Raw genomic sequence first — 25,907 nt, 5'->3', positions numbered from 1 at the left:
TGGAGACCAGTTCTTACTTAGTGCCCCATGGTCCTTTGCCTTTGGCAGAGTCCTGAACACCGCTATGGAGGTAGAGAAGAAACACACAGGGCTGTGCTTTGAACATGTTCAGTCTACAAGATATTTACCCACATTAAAAAGAATTATCTGGCTGGGAAAAAAGCTTGCCATAGCTCTTTAGATGAAAGGGGCTTAAGATATATCTCAACCAGTCTAGCTGATTTAAAATATGTAGCTCAGCTGCAGGCTCAGGCAGAACTATATGGCAATGACAAGTGAAACCTGTGCAGCTGACTAAGTTACGAGCAGCTCTTGAAGAGGAGGTACCATTCACAAATCAGAAACCACTGAGCATCTTGTAAAACCAAACAATTTCCTTTTACCTTAATACACCAGACTGAAAGCTCAGAGGTCCTGCCCCATCCCAACCACTCTACAAGTCTCTCACAGTTCAGGAAGGGATCTGATGTCGGCACCTCAGGGGTGGCAATGCCTGCCAGGGGAGCGAGGCAACTGCTAGGAGTTAACCACTGCGACTGCCTGCTGCTGAACTCTGACTCCTACTTTTTCAGCATTTTAGTGAAGGCTGAAACAAGAAAGGCAACGTTGCCCATCTCATCTGATAACAGTAACGCGCCATGGTTCAAGGCTAGATTCTGCACAGCTTAGGAGGTTCGCCAGGAAGACTCACTCAGGTTTGGTAGCAGGAGGTTTAGATGGCAAACAGAAAACATACCTGCTGCCGTCACAGCTCTCTGCTAATGTCAGGCAGAGACGTTTGCCTTTTCATGTCAGAAAATGCAGAACGTCCCAAGAAAATGAAATCCTTCTGACTTAAAGCCTCAAGAGCTGACAAAACATGACTTTTCCCCTTTATATTACCTGCTACTGTCAGAGAATGTGATAAACACATGAGAACTACGTGTCTTCAGGTAAATTATGCTTCTTGAGTGCGTTCATCTCTGGCTTTATAGGATGATCTGGCCTGCGTCTAATCCTTCTGGTTCCTTTCTCAAAGAAAGCATCTTAAAATAGTCTTAACAATGCCTTGAAAGATGAGAAGATTAGGTTCAAGGGAAAAAATGGGGGCCTGAAGGTAAGGGGGTCATATTGCCCTAATCTGACAGACAGACCAGAGGAACCGGTTCAGATACGTGCACATCACGTCGGTGCAAAGAGGGATGTATTAGTACTAACACATCACTCTAGAAACTCAGTCTGCCTTTGAATGTTAATCCTTTTCCTATTCTCCTCCTCAGAAATAATTTTAAACCACTGAAATACAATCCATCCTGAGGCATACAAACAATGGTATGAGGCGAAAACCCAAGCAATTTCACATTTGGCAGTATTGTGAGTTCTTTATTATTTGTCTTCAGGATGCAGTAGGCTAAAATTTTTGATTTTTTTTTCCCCATCATAACAGAGTTAGATTGACGTTGCTTTTTACACGTATAACGCAACTGCAGGAACTGGAGCTTTAAGAGAAAAGAAAGGGGAAAAAGCAAAGTATCGCAAACCTCCTAGTAACATCACAAACAACATAACTCACAGTTATCAAGTTGTTAACAGCATTGCTTGGAGGGGGAACCCGTGAAACACCCAGCCCTTGTGTGAAAGAACTATTTCTCCTCTGTCAGTGTCCTCTTTAAGCCAAAATAGAAGCAGTTAGTAAATTTATGCACTTTTTCTTCAAGCAAATCCCTGCACTTGCGCAGCAGTCATTTTTCAGATTTGGTCCTACTTTCAGCTCAGTCCTACTCAGCAACGCAAGGCTCACATTTCCCCCACGCAGTCAATCAGTTGCAGCTGAAAGTTCAGTGGAAGCTTGGTCAGACTCATGGTACATAACTACGTCCTTGACTTCTCCAGACTAACATACTTATTACAGAAAATAAAACAAGGCCGTAGCTTTTTAGCATTGCAGAGGCAACAAAAATCCCTCCCTCTTACATTTGCTCCCAGTTTTGAGACATGAAATCAGCAAGATAGCTGTTTGGCTACAGTCCTAAGCAAACTGGCAGCCATCAGATACACAAGTGTTTGTATAGCGTGACTGGTATACATATTTCTTTCAACAGATGAAGAAGCATGATCATAAGTAATATTATTTCTCACACTATAAGAAAAAAAGGAAACCGTAACTCTGAAATACAAGGAACTGAATTCCTACCTGCCATGGATACGAATGCTTAAGAGTTGATGGCCTCATTTCAAATCAAATCGGCTCAGACTTTGAGTTCAGTTTTTCAGGAAGCAGACTCAATCTTCTCTAAATATTGAAAAAAGGTTTGTTTGCTCTAAACCAACGGAACTCAACAGAGTATCTCTTTTGTAACAGGGCCCCAAAACACGCACTAATTTTTTTCATGCCGTGGCTTCTAGTAAGATCGCAAATTGTGTGGACTTGGTACTTTGTCTGCTTTTTGCAATGTTGATTTCATTATGGTAATTTCTGTTATCTGTCTATTTATACTGCAGTAATTTGTTTGCAAGTGCCTGGAAACTACCAGGCTGGTCACATTACCACAGCAAAAGGCACACCTTTTGGGTCAGGGTCTAAGTGCAAAGAACAATTGCAATCTGCACAAAGTAATTCAAGTCCATATTTCCAGCAACGTTCATTCACCTAGCAGGTGAAGCAGACTGGCAGAACTCGTCAGGCAGTGTCACGATGAAACCAGTATTTTCACTTCCAAGTTTCCAACTTAATTTTCTGATGTTATTCATGCTTTGCTCTTGCTGGTTTTCACTTATAAATTTTGAGCAAAAGCTTTTCTGAATTCTATACAGAGAAAAAGGACCTATATTTTATCCATCTTAACTGCAATATTTCAAATATAACTGGAGAATGAATAATGTTACAAAAGTAACTATTTTTAAAGACTAACTTGAGAAGACAGAAAGACCTATACCTGTGAAATATATCAGTCATTGCTAAAGATCATAGCTTTTGTCACCTACATTTGCTATCCACATTTAGAAATAGGACTCAAGTTCTTAATTCCAGTTTTGTTTTGTAAACTCCTCAGTATTTTTTGTGGGTTTTTAAAAATATTCTTCAAATTTGTTTTGAATAAATAAGGTAGTAAGTGTCTGAATTGTGATCTAAGTAAATGGGAAGACTGATTTTTTTTTTCCAAAGCAAGCTGCTGTTTACCCTGTAGAAGGCAAACTACTAGCAGAGTCTAAGATGCCTTGACAAATCTGCAACTGTTTTTTCCCTATACAGATCAGGAATGTAAGCCTGTATATTAAGTGACATTCATATCGCGTATATATCCTCTAAACTGTCCCTGACTGTAGAGTCCACCCTATTTAAATTTACTATTAGTTCATTGCCAGCACTTGTTTGAAATCATTCTTGTGGTCATGTTTGACAGCCAGAAGGAGAGATTTCACTTTGATGACACACCTTACACTATGTAAATAACACAAAGCACATCATATTTGTAAAGAATGCTAAAAAAGAAAAATGAACAAAGAAAGAGAAAAGGAATGTAACTCTGATTTAAGCCTGCATTTCTGGTTCTACAGCCAGTGTTTAATCCCAAGTCAAACTGCTCGGCCTCTAAATAAAAGGTTATTTCATCCCATTTCATTTATATATACCACAATCACCTTCTCAAGAAAAAAAGACAAAACAGCATCTTGTGTTTGCATCACAGATGCCACGTCTAAAATCCAAACATACTGCCTTTGTGAGGACAGGCTAGATACGTAAAGCCAAGCCCAAATTCAGTTTCTCTTAACAGTTGTTTCTGGCTATCTTATCCTGGCAGAAACCACCTCTGTACAGAAAGAGAGGAGTTTCCAGTAATTCCCAAATTGCTACAGAAGCTTGATAGCAGCACTCCTCACCACAGGACCCGGGCTCCTCCAGCACAGGATCCTGAGCAAAGTCCTATCTGCTTTCTTGGTGTTCCAGGCAAAATTTTGCCTGGGAAGTAGGGTTTCCGCTTTCCACATCATCCATTTGGTTCTTTTACTAGTTTCTTCCCCTCTCTTCCTGTGGATTGGTTGCAGTTACTGGGTAGAAAAAGGCATGAGGGTGTTAGGGCCCTCTCTGTGATCTCACTCTTGCAGAGAGGGTGGACTTTCAGGTTACCCTGTGGCCACAGGGGCTCAGCCACAGTGCAGGCAGGCAGGCAGAAAGCCTCTTCTCACCCGTCCCCCACTACTTGCCCTCTTGGGCTCTGCCACAAGCTGCCAAGACACGGCTACTGCCGTCCCGCGAGCGAACAAACTGGGGCACTGCTCACACACCACTGGCCTCAGCATCGCCGTATTCATGGCGGGACTGAAGGGACACAAGGGTCCAGGTGTTCACAGCAGGGGCCTCCCTAACTACAGCACTGCCCTTAGGCGGGTTTTTCTTCCCACCTTCTGATAGACAAAGATCTGCGAGCTCTCTGGCTGACTCCCTCTGCCACAGCAGGCAAGAAGCGAGGATGGAAACCTCTGATCAGGACACTACAGGTACATGGGGTAGAGGATTTGCTGTTTCCAATTGTCAGAGGTCCAAACTGTAAAGTATGTGAGCTGCTGTTTAGCTAACTTATTTTTCTACAAAAATTCTGTTCATTATTTGCTCTTCGGGGCTAAGAACTATTACAGCACTGCCCTGTCCAGGTCTAACAGCTTGCATCAACTTACAGTCAGCTCTCAGGTAAGAGTCACAGGCAGGGAGGTGTCAGTTTCTAACAGTAGGCAAACCATACCTCCAAGTGACCACAAAAATACGTGGAGCTTGCCTGGATAGAGCCATACTGATTCACTGCAGAGGCTTAAAGAAACTGCGTGGAGAAATAAAATATAAAGATGAAATACATTTGCTGTTATTTTTTTCTGCTGTAACATCTGATAATAATTTTGTATTACATCAGATAACACCGGCAGCCTACAAGTAGTGGGGAAGAATTCAGGTGGAAATGTCAGAACTAAAGTGACAGTCAGGGACGAAAGTACCAACACAGGAAACTCTGCTACTAATTTTACACAATCGCTTCTATACAAACAGATGCTTCGAAAAACACCTAAGGGAAATGGCAATTAAGAGTAAGCCTCTTTCTGTTTACAAGTATTTTTATCTAAAACATTTAACACCTGGATTGAAATATGCAGTTAAAATCCTGCTTTCAAATGCAGACAGGTTTTCTCAGGTTTTCTGTTTCAGGCATACTGGTTCACCATGACTCAAACTCACTGTAAAAACAGCATTTGTTTATTGCGTGAGCATACAGAGAAAACTGGAGACATATGACTCCTAAAGAAAGACTTCCTGGGAGCCTGCAGTTGTAAGAAAAGGGAAATAAAAAAAAGCTTTCCAACAGTGAAACGGAGGTGTTTTCAGTTCTCTGCAATCCCGTCATTTCCAGAGTTCACCTCAGTCTGTTCCCCAGACAAAGAATGTTTCTTCCAAGGACATGTCTAGTCAAAAATGATGCATTCTGCAGCTTAGTATAAAAGAAAGTAGCCATCCTGAGAGCTGCTGAGCAACCTTCTGAGATTTATTAACTGCCCTCAAATCCTGGAAAGCAGAGATGCTAATCCATGGAAATTCAGGCTCCGTTCATTTATCATTCCCTCCTGGCACCTCTGCTTATTGAAAGAAAAGGTAGTGCGGCAGGGAACTACTTTTAAGCAGCGCTAGTTCACCCCTCAGAAGAGAATCTTTGATTGAATCTACCCCATGGGAAAATCACCGACCTTTCAAGCTTTCTTCATCCCCAGAATAGAAATAAGTCAGAGGAGGTGACAGGGCACAGTGCTTGCATCTCTCATGTCTGGACTAGCCAAACAGTCTCCTCCAATAATTGTAACTCCCTTCTGTCCTGCCTCCGCAGCCAGTTTCTGGCTCCTTTCCCTTTCTTGATCGATGCCAAGGAGTCAGACGTGAGCACAGAATGCAAATCCTGCCTCGTCCTGGTTTCTGTGAAACAATTTGGATTTTGATCCAAATAGCACTCTCCCTTGCTTCCTGAAACAGGCAAAGAGAAGCACGCACAAACACACGTGCACAAATGCATCCTGAACACATTAGTGCAGTGTGTTTCTTTTCCAACACGTGAACCCTTTAAAGTCTGATGGTGGAGGTGCCTATCTCGGTAAAAATTTCACACTGTAAATTTTTGCAGCTTCCTGAGGAGTTTCACAGTTGATTTAAAGAGATGTTACGGTACTACTGTGAAAGAGGTGGTGCTTCATGATCCCTTTCATGTCCAGATGGTCATAGACATATCAGTATCTGCATAAGGGAGAAGGAAAAGCAAGGAGGGCTTGTGTCTGCTGTCACAGACACTCAGGAATAGTCCCCAGCCCCTCCAGAATCACAGCCTTCCAGATGAAAAAGCTGGGACTTAAGGAGAGTCTACATGTTATTTTGCAAGCTCAGTGATGTTTTCAGTAGGGCTACATCATCTACCATCTCATTTCTGCCTGTGCCCTCAGTTGCTTGAATATATTTCCTTCACCCACCCTAAAAAATTGTCAGACATTTTGCTTCTTCCTGCTGATAACTGTTTGGGAGAACTGACAGAAGAGCTCATGGGAGGCTAAAACACTGGCACGATCTACAGGATTAAACTCCAACAGCGGAACTGATTTGTTTTCCTACATGGTCCTTGCCTAACTGGGACAACTTGTGTGAAAATAATCTTCTGTTAATCAAAAGCTATGGGTTCAACCTGCTTAAGTTGCCTGGTGATACAAACAAACATTGTTGCTAAAATTCTGTGTAGATCCAAGCTGCTTAGTTCTTCATTGTTTCTGCCAAAAAAAAAGGGCAGCTTTTGCTCATAGATACATGGTGCGAGCACCCATGCCCTAGAATATCTAGCTCAAAAGTAAAGATGACAGTTAAAACATTTTTACTAGAATTGCTTGTATTTAGCAACTTTAATATTACAACACATCAGTAAAAACAACCCCACAGTGTTTTGCCTTAGATATATTAGTGCCACAATTTATTTCCACTACTTGGAGGTTTTTTCACAAATATTTAGCACTCAACTGGTGCAACTATTTCTGCCTCCTGTTACTATGCAATGAGGAACAAATGCACTGTAACATTTAACAGCCTATCACAACACATGTGCAAAAAGGAAAAACTTACTGTGTATACGAATGATCTAAGGTTCCTTCTGCTAAAAACAGTCCTCTCAGGCATTTTGGTAGCTAAGACAGCAGCCCTGAATGAGAGACTCAGAGCTACACAGTGCACGTTTCTGAAAGAAAGTAACAAACAGTACAAGAAAGTATAAAAGACCACATGACTGTCATATGAATATCCTTACACAATATTAATCCAGTTTCTTTGTTTAGTTGCCAGTGGTTTTACGTTACCAAGTTACTCGTATATGGAGTACTCGGCAAGAATGAGTTACAAAAATATACTTTCAAACCATCTCAAATGCCTTGTGGGCTTGCAGAGAACACGCTGTGAGTGGATTCTGCTATTTGTTCTGAATACCACTCACTTCAGAAGGCCTGATTGCATGGATTTTCCTTCAAAGTACCTTAATATGGAAAGCAATTAAAACAGGACAAAAATGTTCACAGAGGCAGCAAAAGATGAAAAGCTTGGTACCTCTCTGGGAAGGTGAGAACAAAGCTGACTTCATGACAAGGCTAGTTTAATTTCGTTGGCATGTCAGCCACATGGAATTTCTACAGACAAGGTTTTTAATAGTGTTCTCACTGCTGGAGTGGGAACGCCGCAGAGAGCTCAGCGCTGCACTTGCTGAAGTTACTGCCAATACCCTAAATGCATGCATACAATATCATCTGCTACATATGCATCAAGGGGGGGAAGTTGTAATGTGGTGACAACTCAATTAGTCTGTGTTGGACGTTTGCACATTAAAGATGTCCCTTGCAGTCTGTAAGGCTGTCAGCAACACAGCTTTCATATTGCTCACATCAGAGGCTGAATACCCTCTGATCAAAGAAAAGTTAACAAAAGAACTTTGAAAGTATTAATACGTCTGTTTTTTAATTACCACTAGAGGGACTAAGAAAAAATAAAACAACTAAGATGATCACTGTGCTGGAATAGCTCTCCTATGAGCAAAGGCTGAGAGAGCTGGGACTGTTCAGCCTTGAGAAGGCTCAGGGAGGATCTCATTGATGTACACAAACACCTGAAGGGAGGGTGCAAAGAAGATGGAGTCAGGTCCTTTCAGTGGTGCCCAGTGACTGGACCAGAGGGCAATGGGCACAAACTGAAACACAGGAGGTTCGCTCTGAACATCACAAAACACTGACTGAGCACTGGCAGAGGTTGCTCAGGGACGCTGTGGAGTCTCCATCCTTGAAGGTATTCAAAACTCATCTGAACACGGTCCTGGGCAACTGGCTCTAGATGACCCAGCTAGGGCAGGGGCGATGGACAAGAGGACCTCCAGAGGTCCCAGCCAACCTCAACCACTCTCATTCTGTGAATTATAAAATATTAGAACTGAGAAAACTATCTGATACTCCCACACTCATGCAGATTTCTCCCTACAACAAGCAAGTGAACACTGCTTCCAAAATAAAAAGAGCCTTCCATGAAAAGGAAGACGGTCTGAGGTAACTACAAAACGCATAGGAAGAACTGCAGAAGAAATGGGGGCCATCAAACGAAACATTTTCTGACTGCAAAGTCAGGTCTGAGGAAATTGTGCCAGGACTGGCAAAGGTTTCAAAGTTATCATTTGAACTTGTGTGACAGTTTATGTGTGCAGCAACTCAGGTGGTTTTTGGAAAAAAAAAAACAAAAAACAAAAAACAAAGACACAAAGACACATCTAAACCAGGCAGAGAGTACAAGCAGATAGATGCACCGCAGCTTTTCTTCACATCCTTTTCTATCTAGTCTAGTTGTCCTGTGAAGAACTCTTCTTTTCCCCCATTTAGCATTGGTAAGGATCTGCAAAAGTTATCCAGATCCAGAATATCTATTTGTTTATGTATATGCTTTATTACAATGCGCCTCAGCTACAACTGACAGGTCATATGCCGCCTGCAAGGACATCAGGTTTCTTGGCTTACTCCACTCAAGAAATGAGTGCACATGGTAAGGAAACGGTCACAAAATTTAAAAAAAGAATATGGAATATAAATCAGAGGGGGCTGCTTCTACCAAAACAATTCCTCTGGTCTATCTGTTGTTTGCCATGGGAGCGAAAGCAGGACAAGGACAGTATCTATGAACTGCTCTCCCAACAACAACTCCCCCAGTTTGCTGTCACCAAGAAGATTATGTGACTGCCACTGCTGGACAGTCAATCTGCATTCATGCAAAAGTTTCAGTATTTCAGGGAAGTGCCAGACCTACATCTTACACAGGCTATGCTGTGCACACAGAGCATGTCTGGCTGTACAAATAGTTGAATCAAGTCCGAGGCTCACCCTGCTGGAAAGTTCTCGCACTGCGAATACACTATGCTGCCACGAGGCAGCTGTTCCCATTGTGACTGTGCAAATCATCCAGCTGCCAAATGCACTGACATATGCATTCATTAGCAGGAGCTCTGGGGAACTTCCGAGAAATTTATTAGGTGGTTTCAGGAAAAGCAAGATGTTTTGCTGGGCTCAAGCTAAAACATACTTCTGACACTTAGGACTGAGACCCCTGAGAAAGTGCAGGACTTGGGCTGGAAGCTTCATGGGTTAAATCCCGATTTCAGTACAGTCAACCTTGCAATGAGCCTTGACTGGAAAGAACGAGTTGTACTCTTCTAGCCACATGAAGCCAAAGGCTTTTTCCAAGTGCTTTAGCTACATGATTTACCAAAAAGAGAGCTGACTGTAAATCCAAAACACTGCATCTGCCATTCATGGCCCAGGCAGCTCAAAAGCCAGGTATGTAGGTGTCCCTGTCATTAATTATTCTTCTTGCTCCCTGGAACTCTTGAGCATACGTAAGTCTCATCTTAATTAAACCATGGCTAACCCGTGATCCTTCAGCTTCATAAAGACACTCTATCTAAGATTCATACCTTCCAAGAGAGTGGCCATAAGCTCCTTTTCAAGTCAGTGGGGAGACACACAAATGTCATCATCTAAAACAGACTGGACTTCTTGTTGCGTAGAACTGTTCCTCTTCTCTGAACCCAGGCAATTATCTTCAAACGTTGACATTACATGACAACATGAGTTGAGAGATGTGAATCCAGCAAAAGTCTCTTCTGCAAACATCTCACATGCTTCTCAGGCAACTGCTCTGTTGGGGAAGAGGAAAAATATTCAGGGAAAGAAACCAGTGCCTGTAGCACCCTACTTATGAGAGCTGTTGGTTCAGAAATGAAATGCCAGGTCATGCTTGCTGGACCTCCCAACAGAACTCATCCCGCTTACATAAAGGCAGAGATGCCCTGTAAAACTTACAGGCAGTGGTATTTAGGTCAGTGAAGAGATTTAAATAAAAACTCCAGTAAAATAACCAATTAACTAACTCTTAACTTTGAGGCCCTGACACATGTCCAGTTCCATGTCCATATGGTGAGTCCTCCTAAGTGGAAAACCCAATCCAGGCAGGTCAGAATCAAATAATTATTACTTAAGCTGAACTCTTCTCACTCCCACTACAGCAGAGACTTTGTGTCTCTGGTGCGACCAATAGAAATGGCCACACAATCTCATGATTCAGTATTTTCCAACCAGCACTCTTCTGATGAATAACACCCAGGATGACCTTCATAAACATCCCTAACAGCTTCAAGACATCAAAATGTACAGGCGGCTACGACATGAAAGAGATTACGCTGGCCTCCAAAAAGGCTGAAAGAACGCAGCTTCTGGAGAGGTCTTGTTCAAAGAAAGTAAGCTTGAAATGCCCTCAAATTTTGGACAACCTCAACTCTGCAAGAGAATGGAGACTGAGTTATCTGGATCGAATCTGGCACATGAAGCCTTTTTTTTTTTTTTAATGGAGAATGCGGTGGCGAAAAAAAAGCACCTAGCGATACGACAGGAGATCAGAAATGTTTTGGGCCGTTCTGCCTAAGCCCCTCCTCACTCAGCACTTCCCAGCATCCAGGAGAGCAGCATGAGTTTCTTACGTTGTTCCAAGGGAAGCCCTTTCAGAAACACAAAGTCTTGCTGTTCGCTGACACATCACTAGCAGCACTTTAAAAACCAGCACTGCGCAGCCTTATCCCTACACCAGCCCTCTGGTCTGTGCGTACGCTCCCCAGTCAAGGCAAAGCAGGCGACAAAGTACGTTAGCCAGAGACAGCCTGGACGTCCTCCAGCGGAAATTGTCCCCCGTGAGCACGTTCACTTACAAGCAGGAGATTAAGGCAGGGCTGGAAGACGGGACTTCGAACACCATCCTCTTCTGGGAAAAGAGAGGGGCCAGTTCTCACAGAGACAAAACCTGGGTGTGGTGGATGCCGGGGAAGAACCCCCCTGTCCCAGGCAGGCCTCTGCCTCCTCACACGCCACACCGTGACCCCTGCTGCCGCAGCGGCAGCGGTGCCCCGGGCCCGGGCTCTGCCCGGAGGGACAGGCGGGAGGCAGCGTCCCCTGAGGTGGGGGAGGGGGGGGAGGAGGAGGAGGAGGAAGAGCAGGAGGAGGAAGAGGAGGAGGAGGAGGAGGAGGACGAGGCAGCAATGGCTACAGCGACAGCGACGCCCCTCCCGCCCTTCAGGGGGCGCTGCCAGCCCGCGCACCGGCCCGCCCCGCCCTGCCCCGCCCCCTCTCGGGCATGGCCGCGCCCCACTCGCTGCTCCCACCCACTCGTCAGGGCCTACCCCCGCCCCTTTCTCCTCCCCTCCGCCTATCAGCCGCAGGAACCAATGAGAGGGAGGAAACGCCCGGCTGATCCCGCCCCCGCCCAGCCAGGAGCCACCCCTTCCGGCGGAAAGGGGCCGCGGCATAGTCCAAGATGGTGGCGGGGGGGTTGTGCCTGTGTGGGCTGATCAGGTACCGGGGCTGTGCGGGCGGCTGTGCGTGGGGCGGCGCGGCGGGCGGCGCGGCGCGTCCTGGCAGCGGGGAGGGAGGGGAGGAGGAGACCCCGCGTCTCCGTGGCCTCCCGCCTCCCCCCCGGGGGCGTCACGGCCCCGCCCCGCCGTGCCCCCCTTAGGGGATGCGGCCGCCGGGCGGGGCGCGGTGGGACGGGTCCCTGCCCGGCCTCTCCTCGCTCTGCCGCCGGCCTCCGATGGGTGAATGCCCTTTTCCCTTTCCTCATCCCGAAAATGAAGGTGCTGTCTTACCGGGCGCGTCAGCCGCGGGCAGCTCCGTGCGTGTCGAGTGCATGGCGTCTGTCCCAGACAGACAGGCGCTGTGAGGCTCCCCGGGCCGAGAAGAGAATCCTGCCAGAAGCCTCCCCTCGCTGGGCCGGGGGGGCTGTGCGGGGGCGGCGGTGAGCGAAGGGACTGCCCCTGTCAGAGCGGGCCCTGCAGAGACCCGAGGGAAGGCGTCTGGGCATGGTGGCTTTGGGCTGGCGGTTGGACTTGATCACCTTAGCGGTCTTTTCCAACCTGTGACTCTGTGATTAAGGAGGTCTCGCTCAAGGGAGAAACTGCTTGGAGCTTTACTGGGTGATGGACACAGCTCTTCGCATCTCGGGGGAAGAGGAGATGCAGGTTCTGGGCTGCGTGCGGGAGGCTGGCCCAAGTAGCTCTGCACCAAAGCAGTTCACACGAAGGCAGGCCAAACAAGAGCTGGGACTGATGAAAACTTAAAAATCATTGTGCTAGTTGTGGTTTGTTAGATTGCTAAGGGCATGCAACCTTCATAGTGTATGTAGCACATGGAGATAGATATAGATATATGGCATGAATAAACAATAATAAATGCTTGAGAGTTAACAGTAAGAGAAAAGAATCTGTTGCTAAACAATGTAGAACAGTGATTTTCTTCCCATAATTGTTGAAATGATACAGATATTGATGACTTCTGAGATTAGAAGAGCTTAAGAAATTCTTGAACTCTCTGTAGCTCTACCTGTAAGCCCTTCTCTCTGAGTTTCATACATAATATTTCTTTAAAGCAATTTTATATTTTAAAATTTCCTCCTTGTTTCAGATTGCTGTGCTCATTGTTAATCCCTGCGTTATTTCTAAGTGGAATTTTATGTGTCTGCTTGGTGGTACTACTGTGGGGAATACGGCTCTGGATACAACAAAGGAAAAAACAGTTGACCTCAGCAGGAAAAGATGGGAAGCGGCCATTGCTGGTTGCCTTTTTTCACCCATACTGCAATGCAGGTGGTGGAGGGGAGAGAGTCTTGTGGTGTGCCATAAGAACGCTCCAGAAGAAGTAAGCATACGTGTTCATCAAATACCGTATTTCATTCTCAGCTACTGATGGCATTAGTTATGCACGTTTTGGCATTTTACATATGTAAACAGGTGTCATTAATCCGTCAGTCCTGGTTTTTTACACCCAAGTTTCACCTGGTTGCACCATTCCACTTCATTCCTTTACCCAGATTTTGATCTGTCCTGCTGTGGCATCTCTGACTGCTTTCTCTCCTTGGGAGAACCCCTCCTCCCTCATCAGTTTTCCAGTGCTGGTGTGGAACTTTCTGTAGGCATAACTCATCAGTAGGTAACTTGATAGTCTTGATAAGTGCCTCTTGGTGGAGGAGGCAAAACAAGTTAATATCTTAAAGTGAATTTAACACCGGCACATCCGCTGGCTCGCACAGCCTTCTGCATTTTACTCTTGCAGTGCACTAGACAGGCATCTCCTAATGTAGGGCAAGGCATTCTTAAGTCTGTAGAATAGTACTGAGCTCCTTTTATGTTTTACTCAAAAAAAAAAAAAAAAAAAAAAAAATACTCCCCAAGTCTTCAGCCATATGCTCTTCTGCAGATCAGAAAAAAATGTAGAAGTATAGAGAAAAGTATAATTTAATTAAAATAAGTTCACATCTAGGCCAGACATTTGTTCTCGCATACTTTTAAAGTAATTTTGAATGGATAATATTTTAGTTTGGAAGACTGTATGAAATTCTTTCTCTTTACTCTTGCAGGTACAGAAATGTAACGTGTGTTGTTTACACTGGCGACAGAGATGCCACTGGAGAAGAAATAGTAGAAGGCGCTTTCAGAAGATTCAATATTAAATTAACTCATCCTGTGAAGTTTGTATTTCTAGAAAAACGCTACCTTGTGGAAGCTTCTCTTTACCCTCACTTCACTTTGCTGGGACAAAGTTTAGGATCAGTGTTTCTCGGCTGGGAAGCTCTTCTAAAGTGTGTTCCTGATATTTATATTGACTCAATGGGTTATGCCTTCACGCTTCCCCTCTTTAAATATTTAGGAGGTTGTCGCGTTGGATGCTATGTCCATTATCCCACTATCAGCACCGATATGCTTTCTGTAGTTAGGAATCAGGATACCAGGTTTAACAATGCAGCCTTCATTACAAACAGTCCCCTTTTCAGCAAATTTAAACTTGTCTACTACTACTTCTTTGCCTTCCTCTACGGATTGGTTGGTTCCTGCAGTGATGTGATTATGGTTAATTCTTCTTGGACACTAAATCACATCCTTTCCCTTTGGAGAGCTGGGGCTTGCACTAGCGTTGTGTATCCACCGTGCGATGTTCAGACCTTCCTGGATATTCCACTGGAAGAGGAAAAGAGCACCACTGAATATTCCATTGTTTCTGTTAGCCAGTTCAGGCCTGAAAAAGATCATCCTTTGCAAATCAGAGCCTTTGCTAAATTGCTGAAAGAGAAGAGACTGGGGCAGAAGCCATCATTGAAGCTTATCTTAATTGGAGGCTGTCGTAACCAGCAAGATGAAGAGCGTGTAAATAACCTTAAACATCTTTGTGAAGAGCTGGGAGTTAGTAACGATGTGATGTTCCGAACAAACATTCCCTTTGAGGAGCTAAAGAGGCACCTGGCCGAGGCCACCATTGGCCTGCATACGATGTGGAATGAGCACTTCGGGATCGGTCAGTATCTTTCCTCAGTGCTCAGCCATTTGTCCAAGCTGGGGACACAGCTGGGGAGGGCTTCGGTTCATGATTAAGGCTCCTCAGTGTGGATGTCTAAGCGTAGAGGTCTGCATGCCAAGAAGGTGTCCAGCTCTCATTCTCGAGGTGATCTAGCTGAAGTAGACCCTACAGGACCAATTCAGTTGACTAACCACTAGGAGCTACTGTAGCGCAAACTGAAGCGCTGTGGACATCGTAGACTTAGTTATGGGCATCCTCTAGTCACCTAAACAGAGTGGTAGTCCCAGCTGTGCTGCCCAAGATGTCCAACCTGACCTCCAGCTATCACTCTGCAAGGTTGTGGGTCACCCTAAGATCCTGTGTTAGGTTTTCCAGCCTTACACAAGATGCCTTCCCAACCCAGTGGAGCCTCCAAAGGCAGCAGGTGCTTCTGTTAAAGCACCTTAGATTGTGCCCTGGCTCCACCGACTGCAGGGGGAGCTTACACACAGTTGATGTGTAGACATCCATGTGTAGAGATTTTGATTGTGTTCCGCCTGCCTCAGCTGCCATTTGAAAAGTCTAGCGTATGTCATGGGGCTCTAGCTGCTTTTTCAGAGGTGTGAGTCTCCCACAGATCCTGTCCTCTATTTGTAAGCCTAATGTAGATGCCACCAGGTGCTTTTGGTCATCTCATTGCACTAGGCACCTGTGCTGAGGCAACTGAGTCTTTAAATCAGTCGCCGTACCACGGAGCAGAATGCCGAAGAGGAGCTGGGAGCTAATGTGCAGTGTGCTGTCATACAGAATTAAGGTGTTGGGCTCAGTTCATTGCGATTAGTTGAGTCCTGACCTTGAAAGGGAATGTAAGATTGCCCATCTGCCGTAAATCTACAACAGGGCAAGTTAGCAGCTGAGCAGATGGGTGCCGTACTTTGCTATCATGTGACTAAACTGCAGTTAATGTCACCAGACTTTATTGGAATACAAGTTAAGTAAGTATCAGGAGTAGCAATTGATAGTCTGTGGGAACTTGGTGCAAAAAAATTTACTCTGAAGCGTCTCCCAGAAGCAACTGCTACAAAATGAAAATAATGGTTTCTTATATTTACCCCCCCCAAACAGTTTAATTAAATAAATTGTAAAAAAAAGTGATAGAATCACACTGTGATTGTGGATTTCAGCATGATTTCACCTTCATCTCCAGTGGCTTTTTACCTGTAAAAAATATGTTCCAAAACTTTGGAGCATTATTTATAGTTGACAATTTTTGAGCTAGGGGAACTTTTTAAAAATCAAATCAGAACTGAGAAGAATCAGCAAAGCGATTTCTGACATCTGTTCTGGAACCATGGAGGAGAATTGATGTATGTGTTATATGCTATTCCTGTCCCACTGCTTTTAGCTGTGAAAATCTTACTATCAGATACCCATTTCATTAAAACTTCATCCATAAAAATACAGATGTAGCGATAACAATTTTTACTAGTTTGTCTTGCTGAGTTGTCAAAAGCTATAGATTTGTCTGCAAAATACTGAGCTTCTGAGTGTCATGATTGAAATGTGCATAGCCCGCTTTTCTGTGTGTCTTTCTAAATGTGAAAAATCTTCATTGTGAATGAGACAGTGAATACAGTCACATTCAGCTCTAATTTTTAATTATTTTTTGCAGCTGCCACCATACCATAAAACCAGTGTTGCAGTGTTCTGTCACAGAGCAGAACAGAACTATGCAGTGTTCTGTCACAGAGCTACCTTCCATTTTATCTTTACAATTGTTTCAATATCTAGCTTTTTTCCCACCGTATATGGAATCATAGAATAGTTTACTGGTGATGTAGTCTATCTCAGGTAAATCAGATATGTTACAAGAACCACAACTTAACCAATTAAATCTGATTTCTAATTTCATTTTTGTCTGTTTAAGAGAAACTATTGTTTCAGTCCTTAGGACTGAAAAAGTTAAATTGTTTTTTCTTATGATACCATTTACTCTGTGTTTTTCGAACTGATCTAGAATGGCAGTCTATAGTAACTTATAATTCTAGGTGAATTTTACTGCGGTTTAACTTCCCAGTGCTTTATAGAAAGCCAAAGTATGTGATGTGCACACTCATATCAGCATGTTTTGTATCTTTCACAGGAGTAGTTGAATGTATGGCAGCTGGCAAAGTTATCCTGGCTCACAATTCCGGAGGCCCCAAATTAGATATCGTGGTACCCTATGAAGGACATATTACAGGCTTCCTAGCAGAAAATGAGGACAATTATGCTGAGACGATGGCTTATATCCTTTGTTTGTCACCTGAAAAGAGGTTAGCGATCAGAGAAAACGCTCGTCAGTCTGTGCACAGGTTTTCTGACCAGCATTTTGAAGAGACATTCCTGTTATCTGTGGAGCCATTATTTAAATATATTAATAAAAATGTATATGAATAAAATTAACTTTTTATATTTGACTGTGTGTCACCTGTAAATGTATGTCACCTATGATCCCTTGGTCCCACTCAATAAAGAGATTTTTTTTTTCTTTCTGTCCAGATATCTGCTTTATGTAATAGAGATTTTTTTACTGGGAAAGAAATGCTCCTGAAAATTTTCTGTGTTGACTACATGACAGTATGGTGCACTGCAAAACCCTCTAGATTCACAGAACCATCATATTGCCTTAGTAACAGAACTACATCTGGAAGTTCTTTTATTTATTCAATACTTTCAGTCTTCACCCATAGTCCCATTTTTTAAAGTAAACACTTCTGTTTGATAGCTTTTTTTTCCCAGATTTTTTCGCAGAATCTGTAGCACGTTTTCAATTTGCTGTTCCCCATTGGTGGCAAAATGCTATTATGTGGCATTTTAATTGTGGTTCTGGAGATTTCATTATCTACAGTGATTCCTTTAGGTTAATCATATGGTGTTTTTGTTAGCTTGGTTTTTAATAGGTGTAGTAATTACACTTGTCCGTGATCCTTATATTAACTACTTCCTCATGCCCTTTCACAGTATGACAACTTAATGGTATTTTTCCAACCATATTCTGTTGAAAGGCTTTCTGTTCCTAGGGTATAGAAGGGCCTAGATTAGAGGGCATAATTAAATGTCACACAAACATGAACATTTAAGCCCTAAACTACTGCTTATTATAAAACCGAGAACACAGGGAACAAAATGTTCAAAAATTGGACATCTGCTTTTGTATAAAAAATGGAAAAACATATAGTCCCTTTTTGAGCCATCAAAGCAGTATTTTATGTTTAGCAAAGTAAGAGAAGTGCAAAAAGCTACTGAAATCAGACTTTAGAATGTGGTTTTCCTTCTAAGCTTCACCTGGGTTACATGCAATTCTGTATATGAAAAAAGGTTGGAAGAACCTACTGTTCCATGTTTTATTAGGAATTGGGGGATGCACAGTTCTCATGGTGCTAATAAACCCTTTTACTTCTGCAACATAAAACTGCTGAGCAGTTAGTGCTAACTGTGTAGGGTCAGTACTGTGTAAATGCAACTGTGGATTTTAAAGCTGGATTTGCAGTACACAGAGATTAAGAAAAGCTGGAAGAGCTACTTAAAACCAGGAGGTGATTGACCTAGGGAAATACACTACATGGACTAGGAGACTTTCGTACATGATACAAAAATGGTTAAAGAGCATATGCAATCAGAAATTTGCTCAAGCAAGCATTCTCAGAGATGACACAGGTAGATGAGAATAATAAAGATGAACGCATTTCAGTCTGGGTGTGAGGATTGTTCAACATTTAGACATCTAAAAGGTAGCCTGGGTTTTTTTTTCTCCTTTTAAACAAAATAGCAACAACCCTCTGTTGAGTGTTTAGCACTGTTGAAAAGCAGTTGATTTACTTGGCATTGAATGTCAGCTATCCTTCAATTTTGTTACTGATGTAGCTGAAATTTCAAACAAGTTCTGAAACAGTAACTGTGCTGCTGTTCTAAGTAGCTCTTGCTTCCTGCTTGCCTTTTTCATCATGTGTGTCAACGCTAGATGACTCATGGTTATCTTCTAAATCATCATCAGATTGTCCAAGTAGTTCGCTAGGTAAACTCATCTTTTCTTCATCTGTTTGACCTTTATTTATTGAAAGGATGTGAGACTCCACGGTTCTTTCTGCTGGAGAAGTTGCCACTTTTTCCAGAGATTCTGCTAGCTCCTCTAGGTCATCTTCAGAATCTTCAAAGTTTCTGTAAAGTAAAACAAGGTAATTATATTAATTAAATGTATTGTTGTCACAAGCTTTTCTCCTTTCAAGGCCTTCAAGATTTTTTTTAAAATAATTTACAAAGAATATACAAGCTACACACATAATGTGAGCTGTTTCTTCTTTCTCCATGAGATTGTTTACCTGTATTTATAAGGTAAAAGAACAAGAGCTGCAAAACCATGTTAATACTTCTGTATAACACTTTTAATGGCAGCGTTGGCATGTGACATACTAAATTACAGTATTAAAAGTTAAATTAGCAGACTGTAAAACAAGTTTTCTTCTTTTATGAATTTGAAAGAACAGAAGAAAAGCTTTAGGCAAGGCAACCTGTCATTTCATGAAAACTGTTCAGTTGTATGGATTTTTCTTCTGGTGTATTTGACTTACGTGTCTTCATCATCTGATCTTGGCTCAAGTGTGCCTTCATCAACAGCAACAGCAGAGTAAGTTTCTGCATAATCTTCCTTCTTTTCTTTTGGAAGCAACATAGTTAATCTCCCTTCTGGAAATGAAGAGAAATGTTCCTTTATTTGTATACTAGCTAACTGTAAAAGTGTATGTAAAGTAAGAACAAATACGTAAATGATTCAATTTTGTGTGTGTATGTTCAAATTACAACAATGTAAATACCATGCTTCTGTTATTCTTGGTCACACGTTTCAGTCAGTGGTTTGTAACTTCTGCTCAGTGGAACCTGGTGTGTTTGTAGTCCATAACCAAAGGACTATAGAAGTTAAGTAAGAAAGGCAATCTGATGTTAGTAGGTTTAAGTTCAATACAGGGATCTGGATTTACAGGGATCTGGCAAAGACTGAAAATTACTACTTGGATGTAGCTGCGGTTACCTAAAAATGCTCACTTTCAAAGACTGACGGGCAACCCTACCCTGAAGATGTGAGAACAATGCACAACAAACAAAAACAATGCAGAAACAAAGAGTTGTTGTTCTAGTATAAAGACTAAATTCTGCATGTGATCCAACAGGAATCTGTCGGTTTGGGTAATACTGCACTCCACAATGTCAGCTTGAGTAGCGGGGCTACAATGGGCACAAACTGAAGCACAGGAAGTTCCATCTGAACATGAGGAAGAACTTCTTCCCTCTGAGGGTGACGGAGCACTGGAACAGGCTGCCCAGGGAGGTTGTGGAGTCTCCTTCTCTGGAGATATTCAAGACCCGCCTGGACAAGGTCCTGTGCAGCCTGCTGTAGGTGACCCTGCTTCGGCAGGAGGGTTGGACTAGATGACCCACAGAGGTCCCTTCCAACTCTGAAAATTCTGCGATTCTGTGATTCTGTGGGGCAGAACTGGGTATTGGGAGTGCCAAATATTAATAAATGTAACTGATAAAAGCAACAGCAATTAGAATACCTGTGTGACTTATTCTTGCTTTAGCCCTATGAACTGCTGACATTAGTGAAAAGTGGTTTGAATTTCATTTTGTTGTTTGTTTATTTTTAATGTGTAAGCAATAAAGCTTGTCTTAGGAGAGGAATTTAGCTGGTACATTTAGCTGGTTTAGCGTTCAGGATGGGGCACTTTTACAAGAGCTTGTTATACTATAAGAAAACATGTATGTGAGGCATAATTAGCAGGAGAGTGCTGACTGCACAGTTGCAAATGAAAGATATTTCTCACGATCCATTAAAACTGTTGAAACATGGCATGTACACTTCAGCTGGCTTAGAAGTCGTGGCATCCAGTTGTACGTTCAGTAGATTGGCAATTGTGCATAAAAACACAGTGTCCAGTTACATTTAAAGCATCTTTCTGTGGAAAATACTCTGGCATTTCAGCTAACAGCTTTGATGCAAAGTAAATGTCATCTTTAAAACAGTCTGTTACTTCAGGAAAGTGCGCGGCAGTGTGAGTTTGAATCAATTTCAGCGTCAGCTGTATCAGCATGGACCATGTTGTAACATAAGTCACCATTGTAGTTTAAGCCACCATGTGCTACAATTTACAGCTGTTCTAGAGAAATACATGTATTTGTATAAATGCTTTTTACAGGGTTCTTTAACAGTTGCAGGGGCTAGATCCAGGTTTGTGGTACCTGCCACCTTGCTAGCAGTAGTAGCATGCCTCTGTCTACCCAAGCAAATGAAAGAATTGTGTATGAAGTAATAGTTGGTAAGCAGGGCTTGCCCTTTTCCCTGCTGTTGAAACCAGCAGCGTTCTGAAAGAGGCCTTTCACTGCTACAGGACAGAGCAGTGGCTGCTGGGACAGGCTGCCCATGTATCTCTGCTGGGACAGGCTGCCCATGTTTTTCTAGTTTTCCAACTGCTTCAAAACGTTGGGTCTCATCACAGAACCCCTGCCAGTGGTAGAAGAAATAATACATTAAAGAAAAACTGGCAGAATTTACAGTAAGAAACATCCTACCTATTTCTTCCTCAAGACGGATGAAGGAATCATTAGACAGCTCTGCTTTTGCTAAGAAGTTCAGGAGTGTCCCTGGTGGTGTTTGCTTCCACTGCTTCCTGTTTTCTGGGATGTCTTCAGGCAGAAGAGCACGGTCAGCTGAAGAACAGCAAGGTTCTCAGGTCACTACAGCATGACTGTAGCTTTGCACTGTCTTTTGTTAGATTCAGACTTGCCAGTCTTGATACTGATTTCTTCCTTTTGAGCAATGCTGGAACCTTTTTTTTTTTTTCCTTTGTGGAATACTCTTGGTTTTTTTGTAAGTATTACATCTGATCAATACTGTAGAGAAAAAATAGTTTGGACTGTTTGTCACTAAAAATTTCTAACACCAGTTTTAATGCCCAAGTAACTGCTTATTAAGCCTGGAATAGACAGGTGCAGCTTCATTGACCAGTCCTTGCTTGCAAACTTGTTGGCTTCTTGGGGCTGTTTCCCATTTCTTTTGCACCCTATGCTCTTTCGTCTAAGGCAGAATGAACAAGAAGTGGCATATTAATGATATTCTGCTTTGTCTTCACTGTCCATTCAAACTCCTCAGATTATTTCTGTGTACCTGGGGTGTTGGGAGCATGCTGGAATGCTGTACGAGCTCCTTGTTTGCAGCAACCAGTCACTGGAGATACCTGGCTGCCTGGGAATATGTGCAGCAGTACGGTAAGAAATCCAGTGATTTGCCTTTTCCGGAATGAGCATTGCCACAGCCTCACCTGTGTGAGGATGCACTTGTGACTGGGTAGCAACACTAGTGTGTGGAGCAGAAAACCAAAACCATACTGACTGCCCTGGTTCTTGTATGTCATCAACTCAAGGCCAGAGAAAGTGGAGGGACTTTTCAGAAGAGTGTGTAGTTACAGGACAAGGGGGAACAGCTCTAAACTAAAAGAGGGCAGATTTAGATTAGATATTAGGAAGAAATTCTTCACCATGAGGGTGGTGAGGCACTGGCACAGGTTGCCCAGAGAAGCTGTGGATGCCCCCTCCCTGGAAGTGTTCTAGGCCACTTTGGATGGGGCTTTGAGCAAGCTGGTCTAGTGGAAGGTGTCCCTGCTCGTGGCAGGGGGGTTGGAACCAGATGATCTTTAAGGTCCCTTCCAACCCAAACCATTCTATGATTCAATGATTAGTTGCACAGACTGGCATTTTTAGCCCTTGTTACCCAGGCCACAGAGCGATTCATGAAATGCAGCTCTCTTAGTATGTACGAGCAGCACAACGTCATTGCAATATTAGACAGAGGGGAAAATGATGACTGCATTCTGTGGTTTAACACATGCCATGACCTCATTATTAAGTCCTGCAATTAAAAGCCTGCCACATCACGTGACCGTTCTGGTATGGAATTTTTTTGGCAAAGGTCTGTAAGGAGTCCAGCTCCTTAGCAGCTCCCTGCTTTCACTGAAAAACAAGACTTTCTTACCAAGTTCGTTTTCAGCCATAGTAGGAGATACAGATGTGACATCAGCATCAGCTAAAAAATTCAGTAGTGTCTGAGGTGCTCCAGCTTGCCAATGTTTTCTGTTTTCTTTTGTATCATCTGTGTCATTGGACTCTAAGGGGAAGAAAAAGAAAAAAAGGAAAAAGCTATTTCCCCCTTTTTAAGTAGACCTCAGTGTCATTATAACATTATGTGATATGAAGAGAGAGCACATCAGATAAACTTGCTATAGCCTGGAGTTGCTGAATTTACGTAACTCCTATGTAATTTTCAGGATTAATACTCAGCATTGCATTTCCCCAAGAAATACCTGTTTGGTGTACAGACAGTTCTTCCAAAGCTCTGTCCATATGATCTTCATAAACTTCCACAAATTTCTCCTTAAGATTCTCACCATCCACAAAAGTTAAAGCCTCACTGAGTTTATCTAGCACCTGAAAAAACAATAGGTTACTCTGGAAAGAGAAAACAAATATGGGACAATAACTAATCACTTCTCATTTTACTGTGTTTGCCAGGCATTTTCATGTATGCACAGGAAAACTGTGTAACAAAAAGTGAAGCAGCAGAACTCAAAAGTCACATTGTGATTGTGTATCAGAGGTCTGCGTGTGGGTTCTGCAGAGATGTGAAACAACAGAATGACAAAACAGTGCTTTATAAATTAAGAATATGTATACTAGAAAGAAACTATATTTTCAATGTTGCTGTTACAAGTATTAAAACATTCTAATATACTAATAAAAATCTTAATAGGTAGCTATTATGTGTTGATCAGCCACAAATATCATTTTAATTAATGAAATCACATGTTGTTGTCTGTAGTCTCACTTCCACTTTTTCTATGTAACAGCAGGTTTATCTCAATATTATTCTTGCTTTGTAATACAATACCAGCAAAAAGAAACAGAAATGTACTAAAACAATTTGCAAATCAAATTTGGTATTTGCAGACTAACTCAATTTTGAGAGGAGTTCTTCCTCTCAAGCCCAGTTTACAAAATTTAAATATCTGCACTCTGTCCTCATTTACCATGTGAAGGATTGACCCAGATATCATCCAATTTTCTTCTAAGCAATTATCCTCTTGAAGACGGCCAGATACATGCAATATGTCAACAAATCCTTAACAGGAAGCTTCATAATGACAAAGGCAGAGGACGATGGTAATGGAAACAAACCTTAGATCATGGAGCTACTGTCATGGTTTCACATTACTAATGTAAATGCTTTGAATACAATTGCAATGTACCTCTGCTTCTTGAATGCTGTCTTCTTCAGGAACACAAACATCTAAATTAATTTCAAACTTTATTCCTCCCTAAAGAAAATTCACACACTTCATTCAACTTTCAACAAACAATAGACCAGTACTCTTCATTGACTGTCAAATAACTTGATTTCCAGAGCTACCACAATAACACTATCATTTGAAATGTACAGACGTAAGAAGAAAATAATAAAAATACAAAAATAAGGATGGATACCTTTGTGTTATGTTTCTTTTCTAAGATTTTTTGGTCTTGCCTATCCTGGAGTCTGACTCGTTTAAAGCTTTCTTCCATGTCCTAGAAGAAGAAAAATACCCCAACTTTAAAATACACCCTTTGGAACCAGAATATGTGCATACCCTGTAAAAAAAGACTTATTTAAGTAGTAAATGTAGTCACTGATTTCCTTGTATATATGTTTGTAAGAATATTCCATTCATTGCCTTATTTAGATTTAATACTGAAAAATATTATAATTCTGGCTTATCTGGCAAAAAGAAAAATAGGAAACGTTGCATAAAGTGCAAACCTCTGATTTTAAAAAAACTTGTGTTTGGAGGATACGGTACTGTGTCAACAAGTAAATAACACATCTTTTATTTTTCATGATCATATGCAAGATGACTCAGGCTGATTTCATTCTGGAAAACTTTGGAAGTGATAAAAATCAAGATTATAATGGAAACCTATGTCTGTAGAAAGTACAGCCATGTTTCATAGTATCTTGTTTTCTGGTAACACCTAAAAAATATTTAATAATTACTCCTTTTCATATTCTTATGTCCTATGCTAGAACCTGTCAGACAAAAGCAAAGTAAATAATTGTATGCAGCTCATTCAGTGATCTGCTGCCATTAAGGCACATCCTGAACCTCAGGTGAAACCACAATTCACAGATTTTACTTTTTAAAAATATCTGTGCAGTTTCTCCAGTAGATGGTGTGCCGGTGAACTAAGGTGACATCAAGCAGGTGCAAAACCTAGTGTGTCTTTTTCGTTATCATGTATTTCCCATTAGATCAATGGGAATATAATTTCTGTCCTGTCGTGGCTCTGGCTACATATAACCTACTTTATCCCATGAAGTGATGTGTGAATTTATTTTAATAAAAGCAAGATCCAGGATCCATGAAAATCACTGAAGAGAATCTTACTAACATCAGCAGGTTTGGCCCAAGTTCCATCTGCAATAGGGTAGCAATGTCTGTCACTGGTTTATGTGGAAGTCTGCCCCTTGCAGGAGTAGGAAGGCCTACACTGCACGGGGCAAATCCCAACTGAAGAATCCCAGTAGCTGTCTTCCCTTCAGAATAGACTGGGAATTTGCACACTGAGCTTAGTTTTCATAAATTGAGGCTTCCATTCATTTCACTTGAGGAAAAGTGGACTTGTTACTGCAGAACTCCATGTGGTCTGGAAACCTCATCTGGTGTTCACAACACCAATATTGCAAAGTAAAAGTGGAACAATTCTGAAACACCATTCTAGTAGCTGCTTTGGTAGCATTTGATGAGAAACAAGTGAAGGAGTCCTGCAGCTGGAAAGCTTTGGCTCTGCCTCTTCCTCCCACTTCTCCCCAATTTTTCTTTTTTTTTTTTTATGTAAGGAGTCCACATAAAACTGCATTCACAGAATCACCGAATCACAGAATGCCAGTGGTTGGAAAGGACCTC

At 42.3% G+C, this 25,907-nt stretch overlaps 3 protein-coding genes across 6 annotated transcripts in view; 1 reads left to right on the top strand and 2 right to left on the bottom strand.

The window, feature by feature from the left end:
• ATP7B (ATPase copper transporting beta) overlaps positions 1-11,527 on the bottom strand; it is a 46,988-nt gene extending 35,461 nt beyond the window's left edge. The window contains exons 1-3 of one of the 2 annotated variants that reach the window (XM_075421077.1): positions 11,271-11,527; positions 9,984-10,207; positions 7,115-7,226 (exon numbers count right to left, since the gene is read on the bottom strand). In XM_075421077.1, the coding sequence (XP_075277192.1) occupies positions 7,115-7,168 (54 nt within the window). In that variant the 5' untranslated portion in view covers positions 7,169-7,226; positions 9,984-10,207; positions 11,271-11,527. Of the gene's footprint in view, positions 1-1,552; positions 1,573-7,114; positions 7,227-9,983; positions 10,208-11,270 lie in introns of those variants that run through there. The other variant, XM_075421143.1, reaches the window with a different exon arrangement.
• Positions 11,528-11,844: 317 nt separating this feature from the next.
• On the top strand, positions 11,845-17,422 carry ALG11 (ALG11 alpha-1,2-mannosyltransferase). Its single transcript, XM_075421058.1, has 4 exons — positions 11,845-11,910; positions 13,015-13,248; positions 13,967-14,898; positions 17,024-17,422. Exons 1-4 carry the CDS (start codon positions 11,873-11,875, stop codon positions 17,317-17,319), a joined length of 1,500 nt encoding a protein of 499 aa, XP_075277173.1. The 5' UTR covers positions 11,845-11,872; the 3' UTR covers positions 17,320-17,422.
• Positions 17,423-17,525: 103 nt separating this feature from the next.
• NEK5 (NIMA related kinase 5) overlaps positions 17,526-25,907 on the bottom strand; it is a 34,563-nt gene continuing 26,181 nt past the window's right edge. For 2 of the 3 annotated variants that reach the window (XM_075421024.1, XM_075421034.1), the window contains exons 17-22: positions 24,451-24,531; positions 23,274-23,397; positions 22,946-23,077; positions 21,487-21,624; positions 19,491-19,605; positions 17,526-19,080 (exon numbers count right to left, since the gene is read on the bottom strand). In XM_075421024.1, the coding sequence (XP_075277139.1) occupies positions 18,831-19,080; positions 19,491-19,605; positions 21,487-21,624; positions 22,946-23,077; positions 23,274-23,397; positions 24,451-24,531 (840 nt within the window). In that variant the 3' untranslated portion in view covers positions 17,526-18,830. The remainder of the gene's footprint in view (positions 19,081-19,490; positions 19,606-21,486; positions 21,625-22,945; positions 23,078-23,273; positions 23,398-24,450; positions 24,532-25,907) is intronic. The other variant, XM_075421044.1, reaches the window with a different exon arrangement.

This window comes from Opisthocomus hoazin, chromosome 1, assembly GCF_030867145.1.
Source record: "Opisthocomus hoazin isolate bOpiHoa1 chromosome 1, bOpiHoa1.hap1, whole genome shotgun sequence".
NCBI classification, from domain to species: domain Eukaryota; kingdom Metazoa; phylum Chordata; class Aves; order Opisthocomiformes; family Opisthocomidae; genus Opisthocomus; species Opisthocomus hoazin.
This window is presented reverse-complemented; position numbering and strand designations above follow the sequence as displayed.